The sequence below is a fragment of the Athene cunicularia genome (assembly GCF_003259725.1).
Source record: "Athene cunicularia isolate RWA chromosome 2 unlocalized genomic scaffold, athCun1 chr2_part1, whole genome shotgun sequence".
NCBI lineage: Eukaryota > Metazoa > Chordata > Aves > Strigiformes > Strigidae > Athene > Athene cunicularia.
Genome location: NW_020799095.1, coordinates 116,530,594 through 116,548,886, shown reverse-complemented (window position 1 = coordinate 116,548,886; position 18,293 = coordinate 116,530,594). Strand labels below are relative to the sequence as shown.

The window sequence follows — 18,293 nt, the reverse complement described above, 5'->3', positions numbered from 1 at the left end:
ATGATATTCCTAGGATGATCAGAGCAGAAGGCAGCAAACACCATTCACAGAAAATGGATTAGAAGTGTGATCTAAAAATTGTTGGTAGAAAGCTCACTAAATCCAGAGGGAATGCCAAATTCTTTTAGAAAAAAAATTTTAACAACCATTTCATTTATAAGTTAGTCTGAGTTAAATCACAGCATGCAGAACATCCATTGTAATGCACTTAACTCCCAAACTGAATCTTTTTTCTTTATATCTTATGTATCCCATATATATCCCAATTTATCTAGCAGCCCAATTTTTTGCATATCAAGTCATATATACACAGGTCAGGTGGACAGGATATAGTTGCACATATGTGTACAAGGGCAATAAATAATTTTGCTCTCCAGCGCATCAACTCCCTTAGCTGTGCTCCTGAGGTATGGTGCCTTTGGACCAGAAGGGAGGATTTTCTTGCTGTGCCAGGGCACACTCAGCGTAGCTGGCAGTCCAGCGGGACACCGGGGGCACTTACCTGACCAGCTGGGGCAGTGGGCAGTGGCACGGGAGTGGGTTCGGCTGCGGGCTCTCCTGCTGCGCTCTGCGGTTCAGGGTCTTGCTGAGGTGGCTGTGGTGCTCTCTCAGCCTCTTCCTCCTCCACCTCTTCCTCCTCCTCTCCTGATGACTCCGTGTGGACTTCATCCAAATCTTCACCGTCCACCGTCTCCTCCTCTTCCTCTTCTCTCTCCTCCTCTGATAGGACACGTGTAAAGGACAGGGCTGAGCACCACATGAAGAAGACTACAGTCTTTATGTCATTAAAAAGCCATTTACAATTGCATGGCAAAACTACTAATAATCTGCTGCCTGGCAGAGGATGCAGGCTGGGGAGAGGGTGTTGGTGAGGAGCCTGTTCCCACCATCCTGGACTGGGCACTGCTGTGGAGCTGCCAGCAGGCATTTCGCAGCAGGGAGGGCACAGAAGACACATGCTTGTTAAAATGTTAAGCTGGTCCTTTCCATGAGAAGGTCTTGCCAATGAGGCTATCCTCATGAGGGATATGCAGCACATGCCCTGCACTTTTTGGGGAGAAGATATTTGGTCTGGCACAATTTGCCAGGAAAAAAGTGCCTCTTGCAATGGTATATGTTTGTTTTAAACACCATTGAAGCCATCATAAAAAATCTTTACCAGGTCAGTGTTTTGCAAAACATGACTGGAGGTTTGGGATACCAACTTCTGTAAAACCAGACTGTCAGACTTGGTCAAATTGTTGCTTTTGCGTCATCTGACATCCTGTTGTCAGTATTCATGGCTCGGCCTGTTTCCAGAGGGAGCCCTCTAACAATGCATTTTCTTTTGCATAATCACACTATTCATCACAAACGTGGGATGTTGTTCAGAGCCATCCTAGCACTTCAGACAAACTTAGATAGATGCATTAACCCAAGCTCCAGAGTGGCTGTGCATTTTGTACAGGTTACGGTTCTGCCTGAGTATGTAGAAGGAATGTAGTTAAGGAATGCAAGTTAAGTAATGCCTTCATAACAGAGAAATGTTTCTGCAGGCAAATACACTCCTATAAGCAGAATGCTGAATCTCTGCTTCCATGTCCCCTGGCTGCAGAGGACCTCATTGACTGCAGTAGGCGTTTCAAACACAGGACTGAACTCCTGATTGCCAAAGCCCTTGGTCATGCCTTGTCCCCTAGAGTGGGTGTCACATTCCCCATCACATGGTGGGGTGAGTGCCCAGAGCACGAGGTCATGATCTTGGCAGATGCACATGTGTGGCAGGGATGTGGCAGCTGTGGCTGATCACAGGGACAGACTGCGCACGAGGCTGTGACTGGGGATTGCCCCCTCTCAGGACAAATCCCTGGAGGTTCATGGCCTGAGAGATGGCACCTGCTCCTCTGCTTCTGACTGGTGCCACAGCTGCTGTTCTGCTACATGGATCCTCTGCCAAGTACAGCAAGTCTACGGATCCCAACCTACAGACCAAGATCTGCACAGCGGGCACGCGGGGTCCCTCGCAGGGAGCAGACACGCACTCTGAAGTTAGTGTAAGTCGTGGCAGGGGAGTAAGCGATGGTGGCATCTGCATGAGACTTAACTGGGCTGATAATGGTAAATGTACTAGCAGGAAAATTAGAGATATCCAGATTACTATTACTGTTGCCTTTTAATAATTTGTTTATTTGAAACATTTAGCTCTATTAACTTCTTGTGGCTTATTCTGTAGCATAGGTGAGCCTAGATTTCGGGCTACTTTGGTAAATGTAAAATTACAACTTTGCGTTGTTATATAGATATATTAAACCTGTTTAGTCATGGTGTCATGATGACATGACGAAAGATGTTAAATGCATGAAAGATGACAAGTTTTACTTCCTGCTATAACTCTGTGAAATTGAATTTTCATTATGTTTCTATTATATTTCTCTATTATTATAAAAAAGAGTTTTAAAAAAGTATCTTGCATAAGTACTTCTTTTAGTAATAAACACTTTATTTAATGACTTGCTAGAGTAGACAGGCTGTACAATAATGAAATATTTTAGAGTAAAAAAAGAATGAGATAAAAGCATAATTTTGTGGTGCCTTCACATGAGGATTCAGTAAAGATCATGCATGGGCTTAAGAAATTGTTGAGGCCACATAAAATATAAAATTAAAGGTGTGAACAGGTTATGTGTTTTTTTACCTGTGTTGGATTTTTGCTTTTGATTATAATTTATACAAAATGGTCTAGTTACACTTTGGGATGGAGAGAAATATCTGATTTGAGTTTTCCTACTCAGTATCATCATGTAAATCACATACAGCTGCAATTTAAGAAAGCAGTTTAGGTGAAATAAATTACATACCTCTGTCAAAATCAATTTCTCGTATTATCTTTTCTTCTCTACTGAGGTTCACTGTGAATTGGTTCATATTTTCATACCCATCCTCTATTTTTTCCATTTGAAATCCTTTAGATGCTTCAGTAATTCTAAAACAGAGAGATTGGTTATTGGCATTTGGATTTGCAGATAAATTTGTAATTTGTAATTCATTATAAAGATCAAGGGTTTCAAGTTTAAATACTTACTTTTGAAGCAATGTTTTGGCATTCTGTGAAAACAAAAAGGAAATAACTGACTTCTTAAATGGTTCCATTTTTCAGAGATTTTATGCATTGAGATCTAATTCTTACACTGGCTGCTTCTAAACGCACTAATATGGATCTCATAGATGACAGCCATGAGATCTATGAATGAGATCAAATTTGGATGGTAATTAGTATACAGCTGAGTAAACCTTTTAGTTCACTGAAGACTTTTTAATTAAAATCTGAATGTGATAGGAAATATGTACAATTTCTAAAAAAATGAAATGGAAATAGTCTTGCTCATTTTTTTTTGTGTGTTTGTGGTGAAAAGCAATTGTTCTGTTACCATCTTTAGTCACAGTAACTATATCTTTTGACTATCCATAAGGGTGTGCTTCTGGAGCCACAAAATTTTATTTGTCTGAAAAGAATATTGTACTCTTCAAAGGCAATTCTTTGATGGAAATAAGAGAGGGGGTTTTAATAAAAAACAACTTTCCAGCCTTTAATATAGAGGAATCGCAAACTTTCAGGACAGAAATTCTATGCCAATGAATTCAGCAGACAAGCTGCTAATGGTTTCCTAATCAGCTCTCCTAAGTTTATAGTAAGAAAAGAGAAGAAGAAAAAAAAAAAGTAGTAAAGTAATAAAATTGTGACTTTGGACATAAATATTTAATTCTTGGAAAGTTTATCACTCTGTCAATATGCAAATGAAACCTATAACTCACAGAACGTCATACACACATCCATTATAGTGGTGGGACGATAAAGATATACTGGAAAATGTTAAAAATCCTGTTTCTTCTTTAGGGACCTGAAATTCATACACAGGATAGTATATTTTGGTGCAAATAGCAAATACTCACGTTCTTGGTTTGGATACTATTCACAAGAAGACTAGTCATTTGTCTGTGCTGATGAAAGTGTTTAAAAAATGAGTTTGTATAAATGTTCACTCAAAGATGACCAAATTCTGAATGTGCCTAAAATTGAGAAATGCTTAAATAGTATTTTGATAAACCTGTCTTTTTTTTTTTTTTTTTTTCCTATCCCTATTTATAGACTTTATACCTGCAAAAACACGGCCATTTCTGGTTCTTCCATGAACTGGATTCCTGATTCAACCAGCTTTGACACGGCTTCCAAATGATCCGCATACTTCTTCATCAGAGAGCGGACATGTTCCAGTTTCTCCTCTTGGGTTCTAGTGATTATTTGTGTCATCTCATTTTTTCTTTCTTCCAGTACAGAATAGAGATAATCAAATTTTTCACACAGCTGCTCTTTCTGTCGTCTGCAGCATTCCTGTGAATCATTTGGTTTATGTTAAACATGTTATGTTCTTAAAAGAGTTTCTATTTTTACAGTTACTTGGAAGCATTTTCATCAAAGAAGTTCCTCTTTCTGAACAGTGCAAAGGATTCTGAATGACCCTAGAGACTTTCATAATTTTCAAAGTCCAAGCTATTGGAACAAAAGTTTTAAAACTGTTTTCAAACTCTGAATTTCAAGCCACTGAAAGCCCCCAAACAGGTTATTGTATAACTTGTCAGCCTGCTAAAAATGGTGAAAGGTATTTATGATGTCTGTAGTGACACATCAAAGTCCGCAAAAGAAGTAAAATCCCCAACCGCATTAGCAGCTAGGTTCATTTGCACAAACAGTGGTTTTTAAAGGAGTGATCATCTCAAATGAGTTCTGGACAATTTTCTTTTTCTACTAGAGAACCTGGAACTATCCTGGCTAGGTTTGATTTTCACATACACTCTCTTAGACTCTATTTCGACAATAGGTGTCCATTATGTTCCATTTACTGTGCACTGAATGAGGTACAGGTACCACGAAGAAAATGGTGTGTGACAAAAGCACTAAGACAAGAAGGAGGAATCAGGTTCCAACTCTACCTTCAAGCACTGATTTTCACATCATTTTTTGAGACACTTTTATTGTCCCTCCGACCAGACAACACAGCATATTTCACTGAGTAAGGAGGGTGGGTTTGATGACTGCTTCATTGAGCGCTCTCTAACAAGAACACACTGCGCTTGCAAAAAGGATTTATGGGGAGGAAATCAGAGACAGGTAATCTATAATGTCTGAGGTCTACCAAATAGAAGTACTTGAGTCATCTGTGTGCCCCAGGGCACACAGATGGGCATAACCTTATTATGGTTATATATGGTTGTGGATGATGGTGATTATTTAAATCTCTTTCCTAGGAACTGAGGCTGAATCGATTCCTCATCTTTGTCCCTTGAGGCATAATGCTGAGATCCTGGCAGCACAGGATTATTAACAGTCCCACAGTACTTTTGGAAGTGATAAGACTGATTATTCACAGCACTTGGCCAGAGAGAATCCCACTTTCTCCCTGACTTTCAGCCAGAGCTCTTTGCTACAAGTGGTGACAGTCTGCTCTGTATCGTTCAAAGGAGAAAGCCTTTCAAAGACAGACGTGTGGCCAAAAATCAGTCTACACTGAGGGGTAGGGAACAAATACAGATCTTATTGCATCGATTCAAGAATCCACCTCTGCTACCTAATGAAGAAGACCAGGTTAAGCACTCCTAATTTAAAACTCTTGGGGTGGAGTTGGGGGGAGCCAGCTTATCCTGCCCTTCTGGAGGTCTTTGCCGCTTTCCAGGAATTCCTTATTAGTGAATTACAACTTGAGGATAAGGAAGCTTTTGAATCAAGTGTCATTCTATTGTCCAGACATCAAATGATCTTCCTCTCCTCTTTCATTCCTCTTTCTATGTTTCTCCCAGTGTTTCCTGCACTTCCACTTGTTCCAGACACCTCTTTGGTTTAGTCTACAATGACCTCCTCTGAAATGCCATCGAGATCACTTGTAAAACAACCTTGATTTCAAGACAGGTGTGTGCTATCTTTGCCATTTGACACAGGACAAGTGTTAGGGGAAGAAGAGGAAGAGAGTGATAGCAGGGTGCCCTGAGAGATCCTTCCATATCTCTAAACTCTAATATATAATATTTCCTGCCAGCAGATATTACAGAGTTGTGAACTTCAAGAGTGAGAGTACGAAACATATTCCTATCTGCAAATACTGAAATAGTTGTAAAATATTCTCTTTCTGTATAGAATGTTCCCATATGAAGCCTCTGTCTGATGGAATTACCCTAATCAAATTCTGGGTAATGAAAAAAAGTTAAGAAATACATGACATTCCATTCTAAAAAGTTCTCAGCCTTTTTGTTTTTTAAAGCATGGCTACAGGAAAAAAAAAAAAAAAGAGTCCTTGCCACTGAACATGAGTCGCACTGCTTGTTCTGAAGTATCTGTATTGACTGGCCTACACTATTAGCATTTGAAAGAAACACTGTAATTTTTCCTTCATTATTTGACTCATATAGTTTACAGGGCTAAACAGTACTTAATTTTTTTCCACTATTTAGTATTTTGTATTCCTTTTTTTTTTTTTTCAGTATAATATGTGAATTTGGTCTAGCTTTCAATCAGTTAAAAGCTATACAATATTATAAATAAATTTGTTTCTCTGTTTTTTATGGTTGGATAGGAGCAATAGCTAAATATAGAATTGTAGACTATTGCTTACTCCAGCTAAAAGGAAAATATTTTGTGTTTTCTGCTAAAGCAGACATTTATTGTTCTCTGCAAAGTGTTAAACAGAGAGAAGAGAATTCTGGATTATAAGCATTATTTCCATGTGTGCACATTTCTCAGCTCCAGCTGTAGATTTTCATCTTCAAGGACAAACTGATGTCAATTCAGACAAAGTTCTTGTATGGTAGGAAATGTGATTTGCTTGAAATGTAACATGGAAGTCACAAGGTAAGCTCTATTTTCTGCAATCTTTGACTTTAAAGATTTGGCTTCTAGTTTAAAGATTGGACTTTAAACTGAATGGATGACTCTGAGGAAGCTAGTTTCAGAAACCATTGTATTTTTGAAGGTATTTTTAATACAGTGTTTTTTTCACACTTCAGACTAGATGTTTGAAGTTTTGTTTCTGGTTCAGCTAGTTCAACTTAAATGAGTATAAGCTCTTGCTTTTATATCATTCAAATTTCTGCAGTTAACCTACTTGAAAGGCTTGTTTCTGTCTGCAAAGTCCTGATAGGAACTAATTTCATCCTTGTGACAAAAAGGCATCCTGACTACAAAGTTCTGCGTGCTGCTAATGCGCTCTCTCATTTACTTGGGCTAATGGCTTTACATTCTTTGAACCAAGCTTGGACATTTTCTGTTCTTCCTTGCTCTGAAGAAATAGGAGCCTTGGGAAATTGTTTACATAGATTATGGAATCCATTTTTCTTACCAATTACAATCTATACATCTTGGATTAACTTCTTTTGCTCTACTGTTTCCCTTTTCTGCTCCAGCTCTGAAGGGTCAATATAATTCTAATTGGGCTGCGAGGGATGCAACTCCTTCACCAGATGCTTCATCAAACTCTGATCATAAAATCAATTCACATGAGCTCCTTTCAGTGTATTGCTCTGTGATGCTCAGATTGGTCAGAGCTGATATTTATATTTGCTTTGCTGGTGAAAACCTCTTGGAGAAAATGAAATCCATTTCTGCTATTGAATGACACAAAACTAATTCCTGCTCTGTCAGAGTAAGACATTTACCAGAAAATCCAGTAAGAACCCAAACTTCTCTCTCCCACAAGCAACAAAACAAGAGTCCTTAAAGAACAATGTAAGTATATTAAAAACCTACTTATGCACAGAGGGCACAATAACCAAATACAAAGCTCATTGACATACTTGGGAGCTGCTGTGGCTAACCTATGGCTGAGACTAAGGCTCTGTTCAGAGGGCTATGCAGGCTTTAGAGTAATACTGGTCTTTTACAGCTCTAGAGCCTGATTTTAGATGTTAAATGAGCTAGGAGTTGCTAGCATTTTGGTGGATCTGCTTTTAACTTCAGTGGTATTCTATGCCACTAAGAATGCTGAACATGATGTGCTGATATGGATTATCCTTACTCTTTGTCCTCAACCACATGGCCAATGTCAGAGGCAGGGTGCTGAGCAGGATGTATCCTTTGGTTCAGGCAGTACAGCTGACACTGCACAAGGCCACAGGTAACGGTTTAGCAAAACAATGTGGAAATACATTTGGGTAGAGTGAGGTCTGTTAAAGAATTGTCATGACCAGCATTTCAAAAGATATGACTTCACACTGAAATAACTGTATGTAAAGAGGTGGTACCTACCTCAACCGTCTTGCAGGTCTCCTCCAGCTGTGTGACTATCCCTTGCACTCTGTCGTTGCTCCCCACCAGGACTGCAATGCCATCACTCAGCTCGGACTAGGCAGTAAGTGGAGAGCAAGCAGGAGGGTGTTAGACACTGTCCCACTTCAAGGTGGCACATCTAACAGTGAGGAGCAGGAGATGAATGAGCTGTACCAGGGTACTAACCTCTTCTTTCCACCAGAACCAAGAAAAATTGGAGCTTTACCTGCCTTCAAGTTACCCACTAGCTCTTTTACATTTATTTCTTCTCATAAAACACTATGAAAACACTAATGTGTTGAAACTTTTCATGGAGAAGAAACTGTGGTTTGGAAAGGAGGAAGCACTTTGTTCTAGGAGGTTCTTCTAGATGCTTTTGTCTGAAGCGTTATGTTTCAACAGACCAAAATATTCCTTTTGGGTTTGTTGAGAGAAAAGACTCTCTTGAGGGTTTGGGTTTTTTTAGTGTCTAGGTCTAACCATGCCACTCTGGTATTTCCCTGAGAACTGTAGCTCTTGGCCCTGGAGAGAAGAGGTGGCTCATGGACCTGGAGGGACCAGGGTGCTTCCAGAGCCCCTGGCATGAGGGCAGTGGGGCTGGGGCTGTGATTAGAGGGGAAGGGAGAAAGGAAAAGGAGAAGGTGGAGGCTCAGCCACTGGCATGAGCAAAATGAGTGGAAGAAGGAAACAGCCTGAGTGTGGCGATGGGGATGACTGTGAGGTATTCTTAGAAGACCAGAGACAGGGAAGATGGTCCCTAGGAAACTTGATGAGGGTGCTGGGGAGGGTGAGGGGCCCTGGGCACACAGCTGCAGTGACTGAGGCAACTGTGTCTGTGGACTCCACAGCTTTGTAAAGGACCATTTGATGCACACATCCTGCAGCCTCCAGGTTACACCTCCAGTCTTGGGCATGACAGCCCCTTCCCAGAGGCACTCCGGGAAGGAAACCACTGCTTACAAAGGGAGTGATCAGAGGCATGGATTCGGTCCAAGAAACTTCTCCCCCTTCTCCCTCATTTTTTTGATTGAAAGGGATGCTTGTAACTACTTTCCTAAAGCATCTTCTCATTTGTAGTTTCCACACACAAGCATCTGTGTGACAAAGTTGTGAAGGCTGGGATTGCAAACTTGGCCTGTCTGATTGCTTGCCCCACTGAGGCCCTCCAGAAAAATGAGCTGTTTATCTCAGGAGGATAACCCAGTGAGTCAGGTTTTAAATTAATACTGTATTAAAAATAAACAAGTATTTTACTGGTGACAGCAAGGGCAGAGGATGTTAGGTACATCCTGTGCTGCCAACTATTGAATATTCCTTCATTCAGTTGCAGGAAGAGGTTTTTCACTTAACTTTTATTTAAAAAGGGATGCTTAAAAGCCGAAGTGCCTGATAGATGACTATTTGATTTGTACTGGTCTGTTCTCTTTCCAGTTCATGTGTTGGAAATCCCGCTTGTTTTTCTGGTCTAAAATCACTGAAAAAAAGAGATTAGGAACCTCGAAAGAGATATCCTCAGCTTCACATCAAATCACTCCCTAAAATGTTTACTCACTATACTGACAAAAATTGGGACACTGTAATATCTTTCTGTGTGGGCTCTCATAAATTTATTTTCTTGTATTTCTAGACATTTACTACAGATTTGTGTGAGTCTTTCATTCACACACAGAAATGGCAGAGGCACACCCAGGCCCCTATGGAAACTCACAGGTGCCCCATGGGAATACTTTCCTGTCACTGGTTCTGTCCATTGCTGGAAGGACTATGAGATACAAAAAGATACTTACCTTCTGTCTCTGGTAAACATTTGTGAGAGGAGCAACTTGACAGTCTTTATGGGCGCCAAAGACTTTGCACAAGGAGCAAGTGGGCATTTCACAGTTCAAACAATAGATATTAATTCTCTCATCTTCGTGCTCTTCACACATTGGCTGGTCACACTTCCTTTCAGGTCTGCAAAAGAAAACAAGTTTAAAATAAACTTGGTGCTAATGAGTTTGTGATGACAACACTTAGTGTATCAGCGTGCAATATGGTACATTCATATAGCAGTGTCCAAGGCTGACCTGAATATGCAACGTAGACTTTAACCTGCCACACAGGATGACTAAACAGACAGCGGTACAGCTTAATGACGTGACACAACAGGATGACAATATAGCAACATGACTTCATACGGGAATTCCAGCTGTGAGTGTGACTGAACCCTTGCTCATATTTAAAAATGTAAATAACCTCACTAAGACTGATCTCAGACTACTTGTGTACTTTAATTAACATGTTATCTAACATCTGTCTGAAATATGAAACATATGTAATTTCTTTTGAGTTCATCATGCAAAATGTTGGGTCCTTAGCCTTAAGGCAGCAAAGCTCTTATGCAGGGGACTAATTTGAAGCAAGAGTTGTAGGTATTTATGGACCTATATGCCCTTACCTTTTTATCTCTGCTGATAAGCTTTGTGAGGCCCAGGTCAGGACTGTCAATATCAAACAGGACTGGGTCCTTAAAGCCTTTACACTAGGCCAGCAACCAAAATAATGTCTCACACAAATTAATTTTTGCTAGGTGGCACACGTCTAGCTTGTACAGTGTCAAACATTTTAACAGTATGTAACTCAACTGTACTCGTCACCAAGGGCATGGGACACACAAGAAGCGTTCCTCTCTTGTGCTAAGCCAGGAACTGTCACCAGACTATAGCTCAGTCCTGGTCTTCTCTTCACCAAAATGCTTTAGCCACATACATACAAGTCAATCCCTGATATTTTAGGAACTACTTTAGTTGTATTTTCCTTTAAATGAGCCACTTCCCAGTGTAAATGAAAGCTCTGGTCCAGTCCGTGTGGGCAGGCTGGTGCTTTTCTTAGCCCACACTTCAGGCTTAGCACCCTGAGCACATCTGTGGCAAGCATGTGAGTGTGTGAAGATGTGGTACCAGAGGTCAGGGTCAGTAGATTGACGGTGGGAGTGTGCCTGGAGGTTCAAGCCTCTGAAGTTTGCCACTCCTACTGTGACAATGTTAAGTATTTCCAACATAAGCCATTATTCCCTTCTGCTTCCATTTGGAAAGAGAATTATTACTTACTTGTGGAGCAGTGGCATCACAGAAATATATCTTTTCATCATTAGATAGAAAATATTTTCTAAAACTATAGAATTTAATGGAATTCCATGGGAACATTTTTTAAAAGCCATTCCACAGAGCTCTGTAGTAAGGAGGCAACTAGTCATTCTATTCAAGGTTAAAAATTTATGGAAAAATCATTATTTTAGATTATATTACAGTAGAGTTATTCCATAGAGTTTGTTAGAGCGAACATGACATTTTTAATGACAAAGTACAGGTTTTCTCTTCTGAAGGGAATGAAATGTGATCATTTAGATGCATTTAATAAAAGATTAAGCAACAAAGAAAATGTCTCATGGATTCATATTTTTTAATTTCAAGAGAGCACTAGAATTTAAAGGGTTCATAAGGATAATATGTAATCTGCAATATAACACAATATACTAGAATAAAACAAGATGGACACTTCTGAAGAAAGCCTGTATTATTTGGGTCAGATTTCCATACGGCAGGCTGTGTGTTAAATCCAGCATCATTTCAATGCTAATGAAAAGAGGTGTGTGTGTGTCCACTATAAAAAATGCTTTACATTGTTTGCACATGACAGCAAACAGCCCCTAATATATTCATGTTATAGTGCACCAGTGGGAGGGCCCGCAATGTGAGGGCAATAACAGACAATGAATTTGAAAGTGATTAATTAAGCCTGAAATAGCTGCTCTTTCTGCAAATAGACCAGAACCAGAAACTGCTAGAATGTTATTTGACACTGGAATCGTGCCACTAGCATGAAAGACACATCACACAGGGCAAAAAAGCAACAGTGTCAAGCAAGTTCAGCCAGAAGTAGCCAACCTTCAAAGATGCCGCGAAGAGCTGGAAGAAACCTGGCAGAACTCCCTGAACTAGTGGGGTCCTGAAGTGACAGAATACTAGAAGTAAACATCTACAGTCTCCTTCCTAGGCTGTGCTAAATGAGAGATTTTTAGCACAATATTCCCTGATTTCAGAGGGGATCCTCTAGGTCTGTATTCGTGTACAAAAGGCTGAAACACAACCTCTTAAAATTAAAATTAAGCCATTAAAATGGCTGCTCCTGGAACAGGAGATTAAGGAGTACCCGACAGGAAAACGACAGCGTGGCTTTAGTAGAAGAAAAGGTTCATCATAGATGTGATTGTGACCAAAGAAGCAACAGGTTGCTGAAGTAGCCTAATAGCTTTGTGCCTTCATTCTCTGACTGCACTTTGAGGTGCTAACCCTATGTTTGTCTGCTACAGGCTTATCCTTTTCCATTAAAACTGGGTTTGGACCTTAACGTGTGGAGCTTTGTGCATGTTTTATGGAGAGGGGAATTCTCAACACTGGAAGGCCACATCTGGAGTACTGGGTCCAGTTCTGGGCTCCCCAGTACACAAGAGACAATGAGAGACCCCAGCCCAGGGCCCTGAAGATGATTAAGGGTCTAGAGCATCTCTTCTGTGAGGAGAGGCTGAGAGAGCTGGGAGGACAGTTCAGGGGGATCTTAACAATGGCTTTGATCTTATCAATACCTTCAGGTATCTAAATACCTGAATGGAGGATATAACAAGGATGGAGCCAGGTTCTTCTCAGAGGTGGCCCATGCCAAGACCAGAGGCAGTGGGCATAAAATGAAACATAGGAGGTTGCCTCTGAACATAAGGAAACAGCTTTTCACTGTGAGGGTGACTAAGCACTGGCACAGATTGCCCAGAAAGGTTATGAAGTCTGCTTTCTTGGAGACACTCAAAAGCCATATGGACATGGTCCTGGGCACCTGTATCTGAGTGGCCCTGCTTGAGCTGGGGGGCTGAACCAGATAACCTCCAGAGTCATTCTGTGATTCTGAGATTTGGTGAGGAAATGCAAAGTTGTTGGGCATGTAAAGGAGCACACTTTATTTAAAGACATAGTAAGACCTTAGGAAAACTGCTGTTTAGTTAGAAGGCATGTATTCATCAGGATTTTTACAAATCCATAAAGGTTTCTATTTGAATTCTATTTCTATAAATCCAACTTCGATAGTATTCTTACTGAGGACCTAAGATAGCCATTCCTGTACCATCACATCACCTAGTGCCTGGTCAGGAAATGGAGAGAATCTGTACGAATATATGAGGTTAAACTGTACCGGCTCCAGTATCAATCTCGGGCATACACCACTAATGACTGGCCTCCCCCTAACCTCATGCTGTTCACCATGACCCTTTGAGTCTGGCAGTTCAGCCAGTTTTCAGTCCACTTCACTGCCCACTGTCCACTCTAGACCTTATTTCATCAGTTTGTCAATAAAGATGTTCCAGGAGACAGTGTTACAAGTCTGGTAAACAACATGCACTGCTCTCCTCTCATTCCCTGAGTTAGTCATCTCACCATAAAAGGCTATCAGGTTCGTCAGGCTGATTTCCCATTCATAAATTCATTATGAATATTTCTAACCACCTTCTTGTCTTTTTCATGTTTGAAAATGATTTCCAGGAGGGTTTCCCTGAACAACTTTCCAGGGACCAGTGTGAGGATGACTGTAGTTCTTTGGATTCTCCTGCTTGCACTTCTTGAAGACTGGGGAAACATTTGCTTTTTTCCAGTCCATCCGGTCCTCAGGAAACTATCCTGGTTACTGTGACCTTTCAAAGATTATTGAGAGTGGCCTTGCAATGACATCAGCCAGCTCCCTCACCACACATGGGTGCATCCCATCAGGATGTCCAGGTTTTTTTTAATATTCCCTAACCCGATCCCCTCCACTGAAATTAAGTTCCTTGCTCTCGACTTTCCTGCTGGTCTTGGGGGCCTGGGATTCCTGAAGACTGATCTTACCAGTAAAGACCAAAGTGAAGAAGGCATTGAGTACCTGGGCCTTTTCTATGCCCTTTGTCACAGGAGCCCCTGCTTCATTTAGCAGTGGACCCACACTTTCCCTAATCTTCCTTTTGCTGCCAATGTACCTGTTAGAAGCTCTTCTTAGCCTTCATGTCCCTCACCAGATTCAGTTCCAAGCGGACTTTGGCTTTCCTAACTTCATCCGTACATGTTTGTGTCTCAAAATATTCCTGAGTCACCTGTCCACCTTCTTTTTGCTTCTTTTTTAATGTTTTGTTTTTATCAGGAGCTCCCTGTTAATCAGTGCAGGTATCCTGCCACCATTGCTTGAGTTCCTGGGGATAGACCATTCTTGAGCCTGGAGGAGGTGGTCCTTAAAAATCAACCACAATGATGGACTCTGCCAAAAGCAGTGAAAAGCCTATCAGTACCCAGAGTAGAAATCAGGCTTAAAAAATGAGAACACTACAAAAGATCATATGGGCATGGGGATTCCTGCAGCTCCATTACACTATTACTGTGAATGCCTGGCTCAAGAAAACCATTGGTGCAGGTGAGCTTGGGGCTTTGTCTCCATGGGGAGTTGGAGAAGATCCAGGTGATCTCTCTCCCCATCTCTTTCACTGGGTAGTCTGCAGGGGTCCTCCTGCAGCTGCTTTGCTTGGCAACCTGTGAGCAGGGAGCCCATCTCCCTGGCCCAGCCTATCTGAGATGCCCAGGCGACCCTGCAGCCCATCCTGGAGAGCCATGTCCTCTCTGGGGAGCTGTGGCTGAGGCCTCTGAGGTGTCAGGGATAGCTGCTTCTGGCAGTGCTGGCTACCCTGTCCTGCAGCATGTCACCGCTGTCACAGAGCCCACTCACCGTGCCCTCAGCACAGCAACTGGTCCCTGCTGTGCATGCAGCTGCACGCACTGTGCTTGGGGCTGCAGGGACAGCCTGTACCTAGGGCTCTCTCTGGTAGGTGCGAGGCAGAAAGACCACTCAGCCCGCCCTGATCAGGTTTCTGATGGTAACAAAGCCCAAAGCACCTTTTGATCAGGAATAGCCAGCCGAGGTTGTTAGAGGCTGCCAGAGCTTGTGAGAAGTCACAGACTGCTGTTGCTACCTTTTCCTAGTGGCAGCAGGCACCCTGATGTTCCTCAGATAGTTCAGGTAATCAGTGGCCTACAGACTTTCAAAGATTGGTTTAATATTTTAGCCAACTCTATTTCCACTGAGTCCTTTGCTGTCCTTTAAAGCTTTGTAGGAGCCACGTCCTGCTTGAAGATTTCTTTTCTTGTGTTGCTAATAGATTCTAAATTAGGCAACAGGCTACGCTGCCATCAGCTGGAATTTGATGAGCAATGGGATAAAAGACCATATGATGTGATTTTTAGAAATAGGAGGGGCTGCATGTGAGGGCTTGGGCAGACCCTCCCAACCCCATAGCCCAGCTCCTGCCCCAGCTTTTATTTAAAACAGCCCAGTTCCTTAATTCAAATAGACACTCAAATTTAAAAAAAATATTTTTGAAATAAATTATTTTTGCCTAAGTAGGAGACAAAGCTTGCTCCCTAGCTGAATTCTCCTCACTCTCCTAAGTTCATGTGAAATGCAGCCGGGAGCTGGCATTATTCTGGCACACGCAGTTATGGTGAATTATACCCACAGGATGACTCGAGGGGAAGAGGCTCCTGTCTGGAAATCTCAGGTGCTGCCAGTTTGAAGGGTCATCTTGGCAAGAACCAAGCAGTCAAAGGTCACATCTCACCCTCCGTCCTCTGCCAGATCCCAACCCTCAGTTTGGAAGAGACTGGTACAAAAGGAAGAAGTGGAAAAGACTTGATTTCCCTTGACTTTTTTGTTCAGTGGGACAGTATAGGGTAAAGCCACGGCAAATCTTGCTCACACTTTCATGGGAGCCTGAGGAACGGTTAGGCGGAGACAGATAAGCAGCTGAGGCCTGCAAAGTGCCAAATAGCTTAGATAATGCTGCTATGCATTGCTGCTGCTACGTAACTCTGATGATAACTTTGATCCTAAGGACATAAGTGAAGGTTAAATAAGCACCTTAACAGACTAAATAAATTAATCTTCTGGACAAATATCTTAGCAAATATATGTTCATATCTGTACTTTTTTCTATTCTCCCCTTTTATTCATCATGTGTTTTACTTTCACAAAATTTTAAAAATATCTACTAAATCTCTTACATTTCTGTTTAACTGAATTTTGTTCCAATTTCCCATTAACTACATGGGAAAAGGAGCTGTATTTAATTATTTTTTAAGTTAAATACAACTGTGAGCTGAAAAAAGCCCCCAAACCAAGAAAGATATGAGACCATACATGTCCAGCTTATTTGGTCAGAAGTAAACTCCACCACTCCACCACTGATTCATTTCCACTAAGATTTTCCTGACTAAAATAATATTTGGGTATCAATGACACACACAAGGGTAGCTGACCTTCCCTTGACACTGAGCATGGAGGGCAGCAGAAAGGAGTTTTAAGCCACCTTTGTGCTCTCTGACGCTTTGGATCTTCAACCTATGTCCGGCTACAACAGTCCGCAAAGAGATTCAAACAGCTGAGAATAGCCAAAAGCTACCATCTGGCTCCAAAACGTTCTCTGTGCTGGTGTCTGTCCCCTGCCGGAGGAGGGTAGAAGTGCCCTAAGCCATCCCAGGAACCAGGCTCCCATGGTTGTGTACAAAACACCTTGACATACAAAACTGGCCCTACGGATACACACTGGTGACAGCTGGCAGCTTCCCCTGGTGAGAACTGCTTGCCTGGTGGCCTGGGGTCAGGCTTAGCTTCCCCCTACTAAGTTCCCCACGTGTCCAACCCATCCCAGGGAACAAAAGATGAGAATGAAACATTTCTATTGCTGGATCCATCACCATCCTATGCAGGCAATTGACATTCAGGAGTACTCTTACTTTTTAGGATGAACTCGTATCTCTGCCCTGAGGTCCTGATTCTTGTGCACAGCCACACAGCACTGACACATATTATTTCTGGCTATTCCTTCTCTTTTATGGAGTCCTAAATAAGACTTGATTTCATGAGTTCACATCCCAAGTTGACAGGAATTTAGATATTTTATTTTTTTTTACTGAGTTTTGATTTGACATTATGATGCAGTATATCTTCTGAGTTAAATTTAGTTTTTGTCTTGTTTGCACTGTTTGTCCCTCAGGATTTTCTAATAAGACTTGAAATTTCTTACCCTTCTTTAGCATGAGAACACACAGGTTAAAGACGAATAAGAATCATCCAAACACTTTTTAAAATAAATGATGTGAACCTAGCTACCTTCCCCTTATTCACGTGCACAGTAGCCATGTTGACCTCAAGGGCTTTGCTAGCATGGATAAGTGCTGCTCATGTGAATAAGCGTCGCACAATCCTCTGCTATAAGTGGAAGCAGGGAAATTTGGCATCTATTTGGATACAGTTTTCTGTGCTTGGTGAGAGCTGACTTCATTGCACAGCAAACAGACAGGTATGCATGGCAGCATGATCCCTTTTTGCATTTCCAAGAGAGAAAACTAAATCAACCTCACGTGCGTTAAACGGAAAGACCAACGGCCAGCAGCCTCCTAAGCCATATCTGCTTTTGTGGCAAACCTCTGAAGGGCACACATTCACTTGTTACCTTGTGGACTCCTGCTTGTAGATGTCAATGATGTTCTCTACCAGCAGGTTCCTCTGCAGCCCGTAGACGCCATGCCGGTCAAGGACCACTTCGTGCCTGCAGGAGGGACAGCGAAAGCGGCCTCCCGACGCCACGGTTGTGCCTCCTCTGGTTGGCAGGTAGGGGTTGGAGGCCTGCTCTTGCCAAGCAGCACAAGGAGAGATGAGTCAGGCCATGTAAAACCATGAAAACCTCTTTCAAAAACACTGGGCAAAAACATGCTTATAGGAAATTGTCAAAATGCCCAAGGAGAGGGGAGCTCTGACAAGTCACCCCCAGGAAAGCACCTGGCAACTGCTGGATGAGAAGCCAGTTCCTCAGCTCACGCATGTGGCCGTGTCCCCGCAGCTAACAGGTGACACTGTTGTGGGCTCAACCATGGCCCTCGGGAACACTCAGCTTCTG

General features: G+C 41.9%; 1 protein-coding gene across 2 annotated transcripts in view; it reads right to left on the bottom strand.

Annotated features, from left to right (window-relative positions):
* Positions 1–18,293, bottom strand: part of TRIM55 (tripartite motif containing 55) — a 38,672-nt gene that overhangs the window by 19,873 nt on the left and 506 nt on the right. For both annotated transcript variants that reach the window (XM_026842393.1, XM_026842394.1), the window contains exons 2-8: positions 17,850–18,022; positions 10,078–10,243; positions 8,270–8,365; positions 4,136–4,369; positions 3,062–3,084; positions 2,838–2,962; positions 503–720 (exon numbers count right to left, since the gene is read on the bottom strand). In XM_026842393.1, the coding sequence (XP_026698194.1) occupies positions 503–720; positions 2,838–2,962; positions 3,062–3,084; positions 4,136–4,369; positions 8,270–8,365; positions 10,078–10,243; positions 17,850–18,022 (1,035 nt within the window). The remainder of the gene's footprint in view (positions 1–502; positions 721–2,837; positions 2,963–3,061; positions 3,085–4,135; positions 4,370–8,269; positions 8,366–10,077; positions 10,244–17,849; positions 18,023–18,293) is intronic.